Below are 14,896 nucleotides of genomic sequence, written 5' to 3'. Positions count from 1 at the left end.
TAACTCTTTCTATGGTTAAGATAAAAATATATTTTTCATTCTCTCCTTAGCACTCGTGCAGAGAGCACTGAGCTGTAGAATAAGTGCTAACTGATAGCAAGTGGTAATAAAAAAAGATTGGTATTTAAAATTGCAGTGGGGTTTAATAGTAATTGAACATACTGTGATTTAAATCAACACATTTTTTTACCTGGACTTGAAACTAGCTATTATTATTATTGGGAATCTGTGTATATATATATATATATATATATATATATATATATATATATATATATATATATATATATATATATATATATATATATTTTTTTTTTTAAGAAAAGAATAATCTTGCAATATAGCAAAAAAAAATATGTTAGACATAAAATTGTTAGGTTCTCTTGATTTCTTTTTACAAATAAGTTACAGTAAAACTATTAAAGCTGACAGCAAGGTGCTTTTATAATTGTAAATATGTATGATATATCTTTTGCACACAGTATTAATTGTAAAGTCTCAACATAGCAACAACCCTGCCACTATCAACAGAGGTTCATCAGCCCCTCAAAAGCAGAGCATTTCAGCACAAACACTGCTATTATTTTCTATGGGAGCCATCAGTATATAATAATAACAATAGGACTATGTATAATAGTGTCTATGGGCCTGTCTTGTCAGTACTTTGAGGTCCTTCAAACAATTAAAAAGGCACAGTTTAGCTTGAAAGCTGTTTATTTCACTTTGGATGTGATGGAGAGAGAAATACATTACAATATAATATTAAAAAAAGCCCCCAAAGAATTAGTCTCTATGTGGCCCAATTTCATATGTCCAATCCCCATCACAATTAACCCTGACCTCAACAGATTAAATCCCTCAGAGCTGTTAATCTTAAAATGTAGTTAAAGTTCTCAAATCTAACTGCACTGTCCAAATTATTCTCCCCCTCTCGCTACTTTTCTAACTGCAGTTTCGCCAATCACAAACCACTGTACTCTAAACAACCCCTTCTATAGGATGCCCCATCTGAAGGCCTTGATGCAACAATCTATCCCCTATCACAAATCACTTAACATTCAAATGACCTTACTTAAAGGGACACTGAGCCCAAATATTTTCTTTTGTGGTTCAGATAGAGCATGCAGTTTTAAGCATCTTTCTAATTTACTCCTATTATCAAATTGTCTTCATTTTCTTGGTATCTCTATTTGAAAAGCAAGAATGTAAGTTTAGATGCCGGCCCATTTTTGGTGAACAACCTGGGTTGTCCATGCTGATTGTACAGCACCAATAAACAAGTGCTGCCCAGTTACTCAACCAAAAATTGTCTGGCTCCTTAGCTTAGATGCCTTCTTTTTGCTTGGATGAAGACTTCTGCCGCTTTGTCTAGGATGGATGTTGGGTCTTCAAAAACTATAAGTGGATCTTCGGGGGTTAGTGTTAGGTTTTATTAAGGATTTATTGGGTGGGTTTTATTTTTAGATTAGGGTTTGGGTGGAAAAAGAGCTAAATGCCTTTTTAAGGGCAATGCCTATCCAAATGCCCTTTTCAGGGCAAAGGGGAGCTTAGGTCTTTTAGATAGGTTTTTATTTGGGGGGTTGGCTGTGTGGGTGGTGGGTTTTACTGTTGGGGGGTTGTTTGTATTTTTTTTTACAGGTAAAAGAGCTGTATTCTTTGGGGCAATGCCCCGCAAAAGGCCCTTTTAAGGGCTATTGGCAGTTTAGTTTAGACTAGGGTTTTTTTATTTTGGGGGGGGGGCTTTTTATTTTGATAGGGCTATTAGATTAGGTGTAATTAGTTTAAATATTTGATAATTTGTTTTTTATTTTGTTTAATTTAGTGTTTGTTTGTTTTTTGCAATTTAGTTAATTGTATTTAATTAATGTAATTTATTTAATTGTAGTGTAAGGTTAGGTGTTAGTGTAAGACAGGTTAGGTTTTATTTTACAGGTAAGTTTGTATTTATTTTAACTAGTTAGCTAGTAAATAGTTAAAAACTATTTACTAACTAATCTACCTAGTTAAAATAAATACAAAATTGCCTGTGAAATAAAAATAAAACCTAAGATAGCTACAATGTAACTATTAGTTATATTGTAGCTAGCTTAGGGTTTATTTTACAAGTAAGTATTTAGTTTTAAATAGGAATTATTTAGTTATTAATAGTAGGTTTTATTTAGATTTATTTTAATTACATTAAAGTTAGTGGGTGTTAGGGTTAGGTTTAGGGGTTAATAAATTTAGTATAGTGGTGGCGACGTTGGGGGCGACAGTTAGGGGTTAATAAGTGTAGGTAGGTGGCGCGACATTGGGGGTTGCAGATTAGGGGATAATAAGTGTAGGTAGGTTGCGGCGACATTGGGGGAGGCAGATTAGGGGTTAATAAGTGTAGGTAGGTGGTGGCGACATTGGGGGTGGCAGATTAGGGGTTAATAAGTGTAATGTAGGTGTCGGCGATGTCTGGGGCGCAGATTAGGGGTGTTTAGACTTGGGGTTTATGTTAGGGTGTTAGATTTAAACATAACTTTTCTTTATCTATAGGAATCAATGGGGCTGCGTTACGGAGCTTTACGCTCCTTTTTTGCAGGTGTTAGGCTTTTTTTTAGCTGGCTCTCCCCATTGATGTCTATGGGGAAATCGTGCACGAGCACGTAAAACCAGCTCACTGCAGTGCTGGTATTGGAGTGCGGTATGGAGCTCAATTTTGCTTTACGCTGCAATATTGCCTGCTGACGCCGGGTTTATGAAAACCTGTAATAGCAGCGCTATAGGGAGGTGAGTGGTGACAATAACTTGCAAGTTAGTACCGAGCAGCTCTTACCGCAAAACTCGTAATCTAGCCGTTTGTTAGCTTTGGTAGGAGATTGTTTAAATGGACATATGTAGTGTAGGTATTAATGTTATAGCAGTATTTATCAGAAACTCCATGGCAGCTGGCTATAATAACTATCAGACAGGAGCTTCTATTATTTACTAATCCAGGTTTATCATACCATAATTAGATAGTAGTGATGTCAATGTGCAGCTATATACACTTTTTAGATGCAAAAACAAAAAACAAAATACTTTAATGTTACTTTAACATTTGTCTAATCAAAAGTCACGATTTTAAATAGCCTAAGTCCAAATTAAAAATTGTCTCTAACACAATATCTCCCTGTGCTATAGATGTTAATTTTTAATTTTGCTTTTTATTGGAACTTTTTTATCTTACAAACTAACTTTCTACAATGAAATATAAGGTCAAACAGAAAAGGAAATATACAGAGTGAGTAAAATTCTGCTGATCTGCACAGCAGCTTGAGTTATAGCAAATAAGCACAAAATATCGAATCAGGCAAAACTGGGCTGCTGTAAGGGATGAGTTTTGTAGATATAAATCTGCCTTAGAAATCGAAGCACAATCTTAGTCACTGAAAATATCTTGGTCTCAGCATGTACATAAAATGTATGAAATTGCATCTAACAGATAAAGATGCACAGAAAGAAAATCTTTTATTGCAATGGATGTGTTGGTGTACATTAAAAATATATCATAACAAACAACAAGACAATTTAATCACTGTCACTTTCCTCCGTCCACAGATCTTTGTTAAATGGACATTCAACACCAAATATGACAATGATTCACCATGTAATGTTTTGTTTACTGATCCTAGATAATACATAGGTCCTCTTGGGAACTCAAGCATTGCAGATCACAAGCAAGAAATTATAGTGAGAGGAAGCACAAACCTCCAGTCACTGACAGTTTCCTGCTTGGGAACTTCTGAATGGGGTTCTACCTATGTGTTTAACCCCTTTGAATTTGTAATTATTTGCATTTGAATGTCCTTTTAATGAAAATATACATGGTTTTTATGACTAATAGAATAACAACCTTGCAGAAATGTTTAGTTAAAAACTTAATTGCTAAATAATTTTAACCTCATGCCGAAATTATTTTTCCCATCAATGGGCTAGATTACATGTGACGCGCTTAGGTTAGTGCTCACGATATTAAAATATAACATCTGCGTTAACTTGCGCTCATATTACAAGTTGAAAGTAGTGTGATTTAAATTGGATGTAAATGTTGATGCTAAAGTGCCCGGTTTTTAAAACTTTCATTAAAAACAGGGGCACTTTAATTCATCAAAATTTACATTTCACTCCTGTTGTGACAAAAAAAACTTACCTTTTAAACTTCACAGCAGCTCCAGCTTCCTCCAGTCTCACAAGCCTTTTCTGATGTCAGAAATGATTGATAGGTAATCCTCCAATCACAGCTTCCCCCCCGTGGGATTCAGTGTCTGATTCACTACTGTGATTGGAGGAAGCCGGATGCCTCATTTTAGACCCAGGAAGAGGCTTTGAAACGGGTGGAGGAAGCTGGAGCTGCTGTGAAGATTAAAAGGTAAGTTTTTTTTCACAACAGGAGTGAAATGTAAATTTTGATGAATTAAAGTGCCCCTGTTTTTAATCGAAGTTTTAAAAACCGGGCACTTTAGCATCAAAATTTACATTCACTTTAAGTACTCATGTAAAAGGTTGGGGCTAAAAAAAAGTTGCACCAAACATAACTTAAATACGTTAAAATAAAGTGATACCCTCATTTATACACTATCCAATAAAAACTATTCATATAAATATTAAAAATAAAAAGTTATAAGGGTTTAAAGGTATATGGTACATGCAAGATATTTTAATGGAAATGGCTATAATGTCCATTACCTCCAAACATAAAATACAAATATCATTCTACATAGACATTCATAAATTGTCATCTACTTTAACCCTTTTGTCATTTTTTTTTGGATACCTGCAATATTCTCTGTATTAACAACACCATAAAATGACGCTAACCGTTGCTGTCTGTTGATCCTTATTACTATGACAATGACTTGACAGCTATAAGGATATGCAAACCCTTACTATTGGAATGATGGATGAGTGGTCATATTATATATTTCCAGAGGGATAAGTTCCTCTTTGAATTCACCAGAACAAAATAGGATTAATGCTGTGAGACATGTAATGCTGTTATGACAATCACCTGGCAGCTGGATATATATATATATTTGCTAATTTGAAAGAGGAGGGTCTCAGCTTTTAACTAAGGGGTCACATGTCTCTCTATATATTGTGGGGGGCAACAATGGTGATACCACACACCCTTTTTTGGTTTCATATACCTATGTATCTATAAGGTGATCCACTGTCACCATAGTGATTGCCTGATAACCACTGGGTGTGTGACCACTCATATGAAATAAATTATAGTAAACATTAACTTACCCCCACTGTTCTATTGCATAAGCTCTAAGGATTTATTAGCTCAGCATGAGCTGCCTACAGCGTGCTCTTTGCACATTTAAAGGAGACTTGAAGAGCAGTCTCTTTTCTGACTCATTCTCTCTTGCCATTTCATATCAAGACATAAGCCATGTGCAGCTATGTGTTTATCTATAATGGCATGGCTGGAGACAGGGCCAGAGAGTGGACTGCTCTTCTTACGACTGTCTCCTTTATATGTCCAAAGTCATACGATTAAAAGCATCAATAAAGAGCTGGGAGTGGAGAGAAAAACAATTTAGGAAGTGTCAGATGCAATAAGATATAATTAAATTTAAGACATAGTTTTAAAAAGTTATTTAATTTCAGTCAGCTTTAAATAAAGAGTAAATACATTATTACATACAATATTCAGATTTACATTTAGGCTATAAAATGCATAATAACTTTATTTAGTATTCAATCCACTCAACATATGGCAATAATTATATTTCACAAGAATTATTTTCATTCACTCATATTTCCTTATGACATCATAATTCTTCAGCATTAGAAATTCCTGTTGATTTATATTAAAGTTTAATCTCATTATATTAACTGTATGACCAGGGCTTTCCTGTTAGAATTGATTGTCTACAGTATGTACCATATTTCAAAAATAAAACACATCTCCGTTAATATTTTACAAATACTATGAATTTTATCCTCATTGTATTTCTGCCGCCAGGCCATTTTTAATGCTCCCACCGTTAATGGAATGGATACGGGTTGCTGTGGCTCACGCAGGATACCGCAGAAGCTTTTCAGTGGATAGTGATGACGTTCGACAAGCGGCTCGCCTTCTGCTTCCTGGAGTTGACTGTGAACCTCGACAGCTAAAGTAAGTTTAGAGAATATGGAACACATTAGATGAGAAATCAGAATATGCCAACTCCATAAAACGTTATCAGTATGTTGCAATACCTCTTATTTCTATTATTTGTATGACACAGAATGATCAATTCTTACTCTCCCAAGATAAGTCTTGGGGAGGGAATAGTGTTGCCACTTTTGTTAAAAATATATATGGTCCATATGAATTGATATAATGAATTAAATGGGCATGAAGCCCATATTTTTTTTTCTTTCATGATTCAGAGAGAGCATACCGTTTTAAATAACTTTCCAATTTACTTCTATTATCAAATTTTCTTAATTATTTTGGTACCCTTTGTTGAAGGGGCGTCAATGCACTACTCGGAGCCAGATGAACACATTGGGTCAGCCAATGAGAAGCGCATATATGTACAGCCACCAATCAGCAACTAGCTCACAGTAGTGCATTGCTGCTTCTGAGCCTTGCTAGGTAAGAGCAATAAATAGGAAAGTGGTTTAAAGTTGCATGCTCTATCTGAATCATGAAAGAGTAATTATGCATTAATTGCCAGTGTAGCCATAAATCCTATACAGGTTAGTGAGGTTAATACCACCCACTTAGTGATGTCATGCATTTAAAGGGAACAAACTCTGCACGAACAAATCTACTATATATATCTGCATTTGTTCTGGCTGGCATCTGTTTATTTTTATACAAAAAGTGTAGCTAATGTTCAAGTTAATGCATTTTGAACCATTTGTAACTATTATTTCATTATCTTTAGATATAACCGAACTTATTTTAGTTTAAAAACATAATATATATAGTGTTGAAATTGGAAAAAAAAGTACAGAAAATGAAACATGCATACTGTGTAGTAACAGCATAACTGCGCTTAAAAGCTGGTAGACACATGGTGGGCGATTTATCAAGCTCCGTATGGATGCCCCTTGTTGCTCGCCAGAAACAGAAGTTATGAAGCAGTAGTCTCCATAACTTGTCCGCCTGCTCTGAGGCCGTGGACAGAAATCAACCCAATCGAATACGATCAAGTTGATTGACACCCCCTGCTAGCGGCCGATTGGCCGCAAATCTGCAGGGGGCGGCATTGCACCAGCAGTTCACAAGAACTGCTGGTGCAATGATAAATACGCTGTCGGCATTTATCGATGTGCGGCTGACATTAATAAATATACCCCATGGGCCAATCAGAGGAGATATTTTAGCTTTTTTAAATTGCTTCTAATAATTGGTTTTCATGCTTAATATTAGAGGCTACAAAGAAATGCTTAAGTAGTTGACATCTAGGAATATTTTATTCCCTTTAATAAACAGTTTCTTACCCTAATGGAAAATAAATGCTATTGTTTTACTCCTCAGACTTGTATATTCTGTTGGGCCTTCTATTTATATAACAGAGAAAATTATGGGTTATTTCCTTAAAGTGATGGTAAACTTTGAATTACATGTTTGTGCCAATCAGAAGTACTTATCAATAATATGATAACTTCCTTTTTAGTTTTTTTATGACCTGTTTATATAATTTTACTAGCCTAAACGTTTCCTTGAAGTGATGATCCCCCGCCGGCTCCCCTTCGCGGTCTCGTTTTTTTTTCTATTACATTTTGTTTTCTGTCCAATAATAAGCGTAGTCATATGACTCACTATTTCCAATATGAATATATAGCGCATGCACATTGGCGCCAAATCAGCCAGTCATGTGTAGCCAATAAGATTCCACCATAGCATAAAGTAAACAGAGAATCTTGGGATTCTAGCATTATTGGCTGAACTGCGCATGTGACTATCAGAGAATACGCATAGAGTGGGTGTGACTGCTTTACACGTAGTAAGTGACATGTGGAGTGGGTATGACTGCTCTACATGTTTTTTAAAACAATTATTTTTAAAGTAAGTACTTTTTCTGAAAAATAATTATGCAATTTTATTTAATACTTATTTCACTATCTATTGATGTTTAGATAATGTGATAGAGTTGACCATCACTTTAATAAGTAACTGTAGCACTGTTGCTAGAATTAAAGGGGCACTACTCAAAAAAGTCTCATCTATGTTTCTGTATCATTTGTGTACTTTATAATGTTCATTGTCTAAAATGTATATCCTACTAATGCTTGCTGATTGATAAGCAGGGCCGTCTTTAATATTGATTGGACCCTGGGCAAAAATTTTCTTGGGCCACCCCACCCCATGCAATTTTGCTCTCCACCCCAACATCCCAAAAAACAACTAAATCAATTTTTTTTATTATTATTAGCCCAGCGGTGGATCATCCACTGCTGGGCTAATCATTTAAAAAAAAAATGCAATATGTGAAACTGGACCTAAGCAGTACTAATAAGTAAATAAATATATAAATTCCTCCACTGTGGATTCATTTAATATTCTTTTGAATGTGATTCTGGTGTGAGGTTAGCTGGTTAAAGAGATTTAGGGCAGCCAACAGGAGCAAAGCAAGGTAAAGGAGGAAGCATGGAGGTGCAGACAAATATAAGTTTACTGACTGGAACAGCAGAACTACTATGGGAAGCTGTAAAATCTGAGACAGAGAGAAAATAAAAACTATAAAAATAAACCTTACATTAATGTGTGAAGTATCAGCATGACGCTATACATCAGCCACACCAGCACATGTCGCTTCTTTGCTAAGAACAAGTTCCCTCTCACACTGAACTAGACAATGCTGCATGGGGAGGGGCGTGTGTGCACTCACTTATTCTTCCCACTGACACCTTTCTACAAAGCACTATTCCCCTAACAAACTTTAGTTAGTTGATCTTAGGGCCACAGCAGAAAGAGCAGGGCTAAGGGGACCAGTAGACTGGATGCTGTCTGTCCAAGGCTGCATGGATACAGTGTGAGATGAGTCACACAGCCTCAAGACTGAAGAGAGCAGTGTATGCAGTTGCACAGATGCTCAAATCCTCATGTGCCTGCCGCTCCAGCTTTCTGCTGCATGCGCCTACAGTCAGCCCTACCCAGAAACAATCCCCACCACCAGAGCAGTTACCTGGTAACAGTGGTAACCCCAGTAGGACCTTTTCTGATGCAGTGGGAAATGGCTGGATGCCGAGTTAGGGCTTTGCATTCAGTGCTGCACAGTGCACATCTAAAACAGCACATGGCACTAGCTTGGCATGTCACATGACACCGGCACGGTCTGGCACAGTTTTTTAAAAAAATATAAGCAGAGTACTTTTGACTGTGACAGTATTAGGACTGAATGTGTGTGTTCCCCATGTCACATCAGCAGTCTGGTATGAACCATAAAAAAAAAAAAAAAAAAAATTTTTTTTTTTTTTTTTTTTTAGGACTCTTGGGCCCCTCAACAGAGACTGGGCCCAGGTCAACTGCCCCTTTTGCCCTGTGTTAAAGACGGTCCTGTTGATAAGTACTTTCTACTAATGCTTATTAAACATTAGTTGTACATACAAATCAATGAGGAAGTGCACAAATGTCACTGAGCTGTTTAAAGGGACAGTAAAGTCAAAATTAAACTTTCATGATTTGGATAGAGCACGCAATTTTAAACCACTTTCAAATTTACTTCTGTTATCAAATTTGCTTTGTCTCTTGGTATCTTTTATTGAAGAGTAAAACTATGGAGGCTCATAAGAGCTCAAAATTGTGCACGTACGGTATATTTAGTATGGTATATTTAGCAGCAGTGTTTTGCAACATTGTATAATAAAGTTACAAATAATGTTGCAAAAACTGCTGCCATAGAGTGCTAAAGACACGTGCACACTCCTGAGCTCTTATGAGCCTACTTAGTTTTACTCTTCAATAAAAGATACCAAGAGAACTAAGCTAATTTGATAACAGAATTAAATTGGAAAGTTGTTTAAAATTGTACGCTCTGATTTATGAATGTTTAATTTTTACTTTACTGTCCCTATAACCCCTTCACCCAAAACGACGTATATATACGTCTTACAGTACTTTGGCTATTGTACCGCACAACGTATATATACGTTGTCGTTTCAGGATGCTCCAGCAATCTCGGCTGTTAAGTTACAGCCGAGATCTGGAGCTCCTAAAGCTTGAGGCATCTCCCACATATGGAGCCAGAGCGCAATCAGTGCTCCACTTCCATATGAGGGCAGATCCCTGATCTTTATAGACGGTGACACTGTGCGTGTCACGGTCTGTAATGATCTTCTGCTGGAGCCGGTGGGAGGTATAGGCGGGAGGTGTAGGCGGGAGGTGGGTGGGCGGCCCAGCAGGGGAGGCGGGAGGGAGTGGGAGGGGCCCTAAGCTAGGATTTTTTTTTAAAGGTACAGGGAGGGATGGGGCAGCTACACTAAGGAAAAAGGGGTGTGGGGGACACTATAATATAAAGATCGCGGGTGGGGGAGAGGTAGGGGATACACTACGCTATGGAACAGTTAAAAAATATATATATATATTATTCTTTTTTTTTTTTTTTTTAAAGTTTTTCAGGTACTGGCAGATAGCTGTCAGTACCTAAGATGGCAGCAATAGTTAGGGCAGGGAAGGTTTAGATAGTTTTTTTAGGGGGGATCAGGGAGGTTGGAGGTTTAGGGCACTCCTACACTGCAGAAACAAAATAAAACATGAATAAAAAATAAAAAAGTTTTTATTTTTTTTATTGCCAGACTGTCTGCCAGTACTTAAGATGAGGGTGACCAGTGGGGGGAGTTGCTGTTAGGGAGGGATCAGGGTTTTGGGAGTGTCAGGTAGGAGGCTAAACTCTACACTAAAGTTAACCATAACCTTTTAAGCTACCTGATTAACCGCTTCACTCCCCAGAATAATAGAAGTGTGGTACGCAGCTGCAATTAGTAGCCTTCTAATTACCAAAAAGCAATGGCAAAGCCATATATGTCTGCTATGTCTGAACAAAGGGCATCTCAGAGAAACTTTTACAAACATTTGTGCCATGATTGCACAAGCAGTATGTAAATAATTTCTGTGAGAAACTCAAATGGCTAGATTACGAGTTGTGCGTTAAGGTAAAAAAGCAGCGTTAACAGGTCATAACGCTGCTTTTTTACGCCCACTGCTATTACGAGTCTTGCAGGTATAGGTGTACCACACACTTTTTTGGCCTTACCGCAAATCAACTTACATAAATTTCATAAAGCCTTTTTCTATGGGACTTCCATAGCGCTGATATTACGAGTTTGTCCTGGGAGGCCAAAAAGTGAACGGTACAGCCTCTACCGACAAGATTCGTAATGCATTTTAAAGTCAGTAGTTATGAGTTTTACACTTCAACGCTGTAGCATAAAACTCATAACTAAAGTGCTAAAAAGTACACTAACACCCATAAACTACCTATTAACCCCTAAACAGAGGCCCTCCCGCATCGCAAACACTATAATACAATTTTTAACCCCTAATCTTCCGCTCCGGACATCGCCGCCACTATTATAAACATATTAACCCCTAAGCCGCTGCCCTCCTGCCTCGCAAACACTAGTTACATATTATTGACCCCTAATCCCCCATTATTAACCCCTAATCTGCTGCCCCCGACATCGCCACCACCTACATTATACTTATTAACCCCTAATCTTCCGCTCCCGACATCGGCGCCACCTACATTATATTTATTAACCCCTAATCTGCTGCCCCCAACATCGCCGACACAAACCTTCATTTATTAACCCCTAATCTGCCTTCCCCAACGTCGCCGTCACTATTCTAAATTTATTAACCCTTTAAGCCTAAGTCTAACCCTAACACCCCCTAACTTAAATATAATTAAAATAAATATAAATAAAAATTCCTATCATTAACTAAATAATTCCTATTTAAAACTAAATACTTACCTATAAAATAAACCCTAAGCTAACTACAATATAACTAATAGTTACATTGTATCTAGCTTAGAGTTTATTTTTATTTTACAGTCAAGTTTGTATTTATTTTAACTAGGTAGAATAGTTACTAAATAGTTATTAACTATTTAATAACTACCTAGCTAAAATAAATACAAATTGACCTGTAAAATAAAACCTAACTTAAGTTACAATAACACCTAACACTACACTACAATTAAATAAATTCCCTACATTAAATACAATTAAATAAATGAAATAAAATTAGCTAAATTACCAAAAAAAAAACCACTTAATTACAAACACTAAATCAAAATAAAAAAAGCCCACCCAAAATAAAAACAAACCCTAGCCTAAACTAAACTACCAATAGCCCTTAAAAGGGCCTTTTGCAGGGCATTGCCCCAAAGAAATCAGCTCTTTTACCTGTAAAAAAAATACAAATAACCCCCCCAACAGTAAAACCCACCACCCACACAACCAACCCCCCAAATAAAGCTTAACTAACTAAGCCTAACTAAAAAAAAACTAAGCTCCCCATTGCCCTGAAAAGGGCATTTGGATGGGCATTGCCCTTAAAAGGGCATTTAGCTCTATTGCTGCCCAAAGCCCTAACCTAAAAAATAAACCCACCCAACACACCCTTAAAAAATCCTAACACTACCCCCCCAAGATTCACTTACCGGGAGAAGTCTTCATCAAAGCGGCACAATGTCCTCAACAAAGCCTGCAGAAGTGGTCCTCCAGACGGGCAGAAGTCTTCATCCAGATGGCATCTTCTATCTTCATCCTTCCAACATGGAGCGGCTCCATCTTCAATCAGCCAATAGGATTTTTTCTACCTTAATTCCGATTGACTGATAGAATTCTATCAGCCAATCGGAATCTAAGGGACGCCATCTTGGATGACGTCACTTAAAGAAACATTCATTCCGAAGAAGCCGTCGATTGAAGAGGATGCTCCACGCCGGATGTCTTGAAGATGGAGCCGCTCCGCGTCGGAAGGATGAAGATAGAAGATGCCGTCTGGATGAAGACTTCTGCCCATCTGGAGGACCACTTCTGCCCATCTGGAGGACCACTTCTGCCGGCTTCGTTGAGGACATCTTGCCGCTTGGATGAAGACTTCTCCCGGTAAGTGGATCTTCGGGGGTTAGTGTTAGGTTTTTTTAAGGGTGTATTGGGTTGGTTTATTTTTTAGGTTAGGCTTTGGGCAGCAATAGAGCTAAATGCCCTTTTAAGGGCAATGTCCATCCAAATGCCCTTAGGGGAGCTTAGGTTTTTTTAGTTAGGCTTTTATTTGGGGGGTTGGTTGTGTGGGTGGTGGGTTTTACTGTTGGGGGGGTTGTTTGTATTTTTTTTACAGGTAAAAGAGCTGATTTCTTTGGGGCAATGCCCCGCAAAAGGCCCTTTTAAGGGCTATTGGTAGTTTAGTTTAGGCTAGGTTTTTTTTTTTTTGGGGTGGGCTTTTTTATTTTGATAGGGCTATTAGATTAGGTGTAATTAGTTTAAAGATCTTGTAATTTGTTTTTTATTTTCTGTAATTTAGTGTTTGTTTTTTGGTAATTTAGCTAATTTTATTGAATTTAGTTAATTGTATTTAATTTAGGGAATTTATTTAATTGTAGTGTAGTGTTAGGTGTTAGTATAACTTAGGTTAGGTTTTTTTTTACAGGTAAATTTGTATTTATTTTAGCTAGGTAGTTATTAAATAGTTAATAACTATTTAGTAACTATTCTACCTAGTTAAAATAAATACAAACTTGCTTGTAAAATAAAACTAAACCATAAGCTAGATACAATGTAACTATTAGTTATATTCTAGCTAGCTTAGGGTTTATTTTATAGGTAAATATTTAGTTTTAAATAGGAATAATTTAGGGAATGATAGTAATTTGTATTTAGATTTATTAAAATTATATTTAAGTTAGGGGGTGTTAGGGTTAGGGTTAGACTTTAGGTTTAGGGGTTAATAAATTTAGAATTGTGGCGGCGACGTTGGGGATGGCAGATTAGGGGTTAATAAATGTAGGTAGGTTGCAGCGACATTGGGGGAGGGAGATTAGGGGTTAATAAATATAATGTAGGTGTCGGCGATGTTGGGGGCAGCAGATTAGATGTTAATAAGTATAATGCAGGTGTCGGCGATGTCGGGGCGGCAGACTAGGGGTTAATAAGTGTAAGATTAGGGGTGTTTAGACTCGGGGTTCATGTTAGAGTGTTAGGTGTAAACATAAAATGCGTTTCCCCATAGGAATCAATGGGGTTGCGTTACTGAGATTTACGCTGCTTTTTGGCAGGTGTTAGACTTTTTCTCAGCCGGCTCTCCCCATTGATGTCTATGGGGAAATCCTGCACATGCACATACAACCAGCTCACCGCTGAATTAAGCAGCGCTGGTATTGGAGTGTGGTATGGAGCTCAATTTTGCTCTACGCTCACTTCTTGTCTTTTAACGCCAGGTTTGTAAAAACTCGTAATAACAGCGCTGCAGGTAAGTGAGTGGTGAGAAAAAACTGCACATTAGCACCGCACCCCTCATAACGCAAAACTCGTAATCTAGGTGAAAGTTTGTGAAAAAAGTACCACCTTTTTTATTTGATGGCATTTGGCGGTGAAATGGTGGCATGAAATATACCAAAATGGGCCTAGATCAATACCTTTGGTTGTCTACTAAACATATATATATATATATAGATTTGATAGATAAATTTAAAAAAAACAAGGCAATATTTCTGTTTAAATGGATTGATAGCAAAAATGCTCTGGTATTTTGGGCAAGTTTTTGTCTGGATGTCCCGGTAGTGAAAGGGTTAAACAGTTTTTACTTCATATTTATTAAAAAAAAAAAGATGCTGACATCTTTGAAATATCTGAGCATTGGGTAGGTAGTACAACATTAAAGCCAACAGTATCAGTAACGTTTTTATCATTACTTTTATATGTTCAGCCTTAA

At 37.0% G+C, this 14,896-nt stretch overlaps 1 protein-coding gene across 2 annotated transcripts in view; it reads left to right on the top strand.

Annotated features, from left to right (window-relative positions):
• ABTB3 (ankyrin repeat and BTB domain containing 3) overlaps nt 1-14,896 on the top strand; it is a 328,216-nt gene that overhangs the window by 248,715 nt on the left and 64,605 nt on the right. For both annotated transcript variants that reach the window (XM_053718757.1, XM_053718756.1), the window contains one exon: nt 5,984-6,136. In XM_053718757.1, the coding sequence (XP_053574732.1) occupies nt 5,984-6,136 (153 nt within the window). The remainder of the gene's footprint in view (nt 1-5,983; nt 6,137-14,896) is intronic.

Source organism: Bombina bombina, chromosome 6, assembly GCF_027579735.1.
Source record: "Bombina bombina isolate aBomBom1 chromosome 6, aBomBom1.pri, whole genome shotgun sequence".
In the NCBI taxonomy this organism is placed as follows: domain Eukaryota; kingdom Metazoa; phylum Chordata; class Amphibia; order Anura; family Bombinatoridae; genus Bombina; species Bombina bombina.
This window is presented reverse-complemented; position numbering and strand designations above follow the sequence as displayed.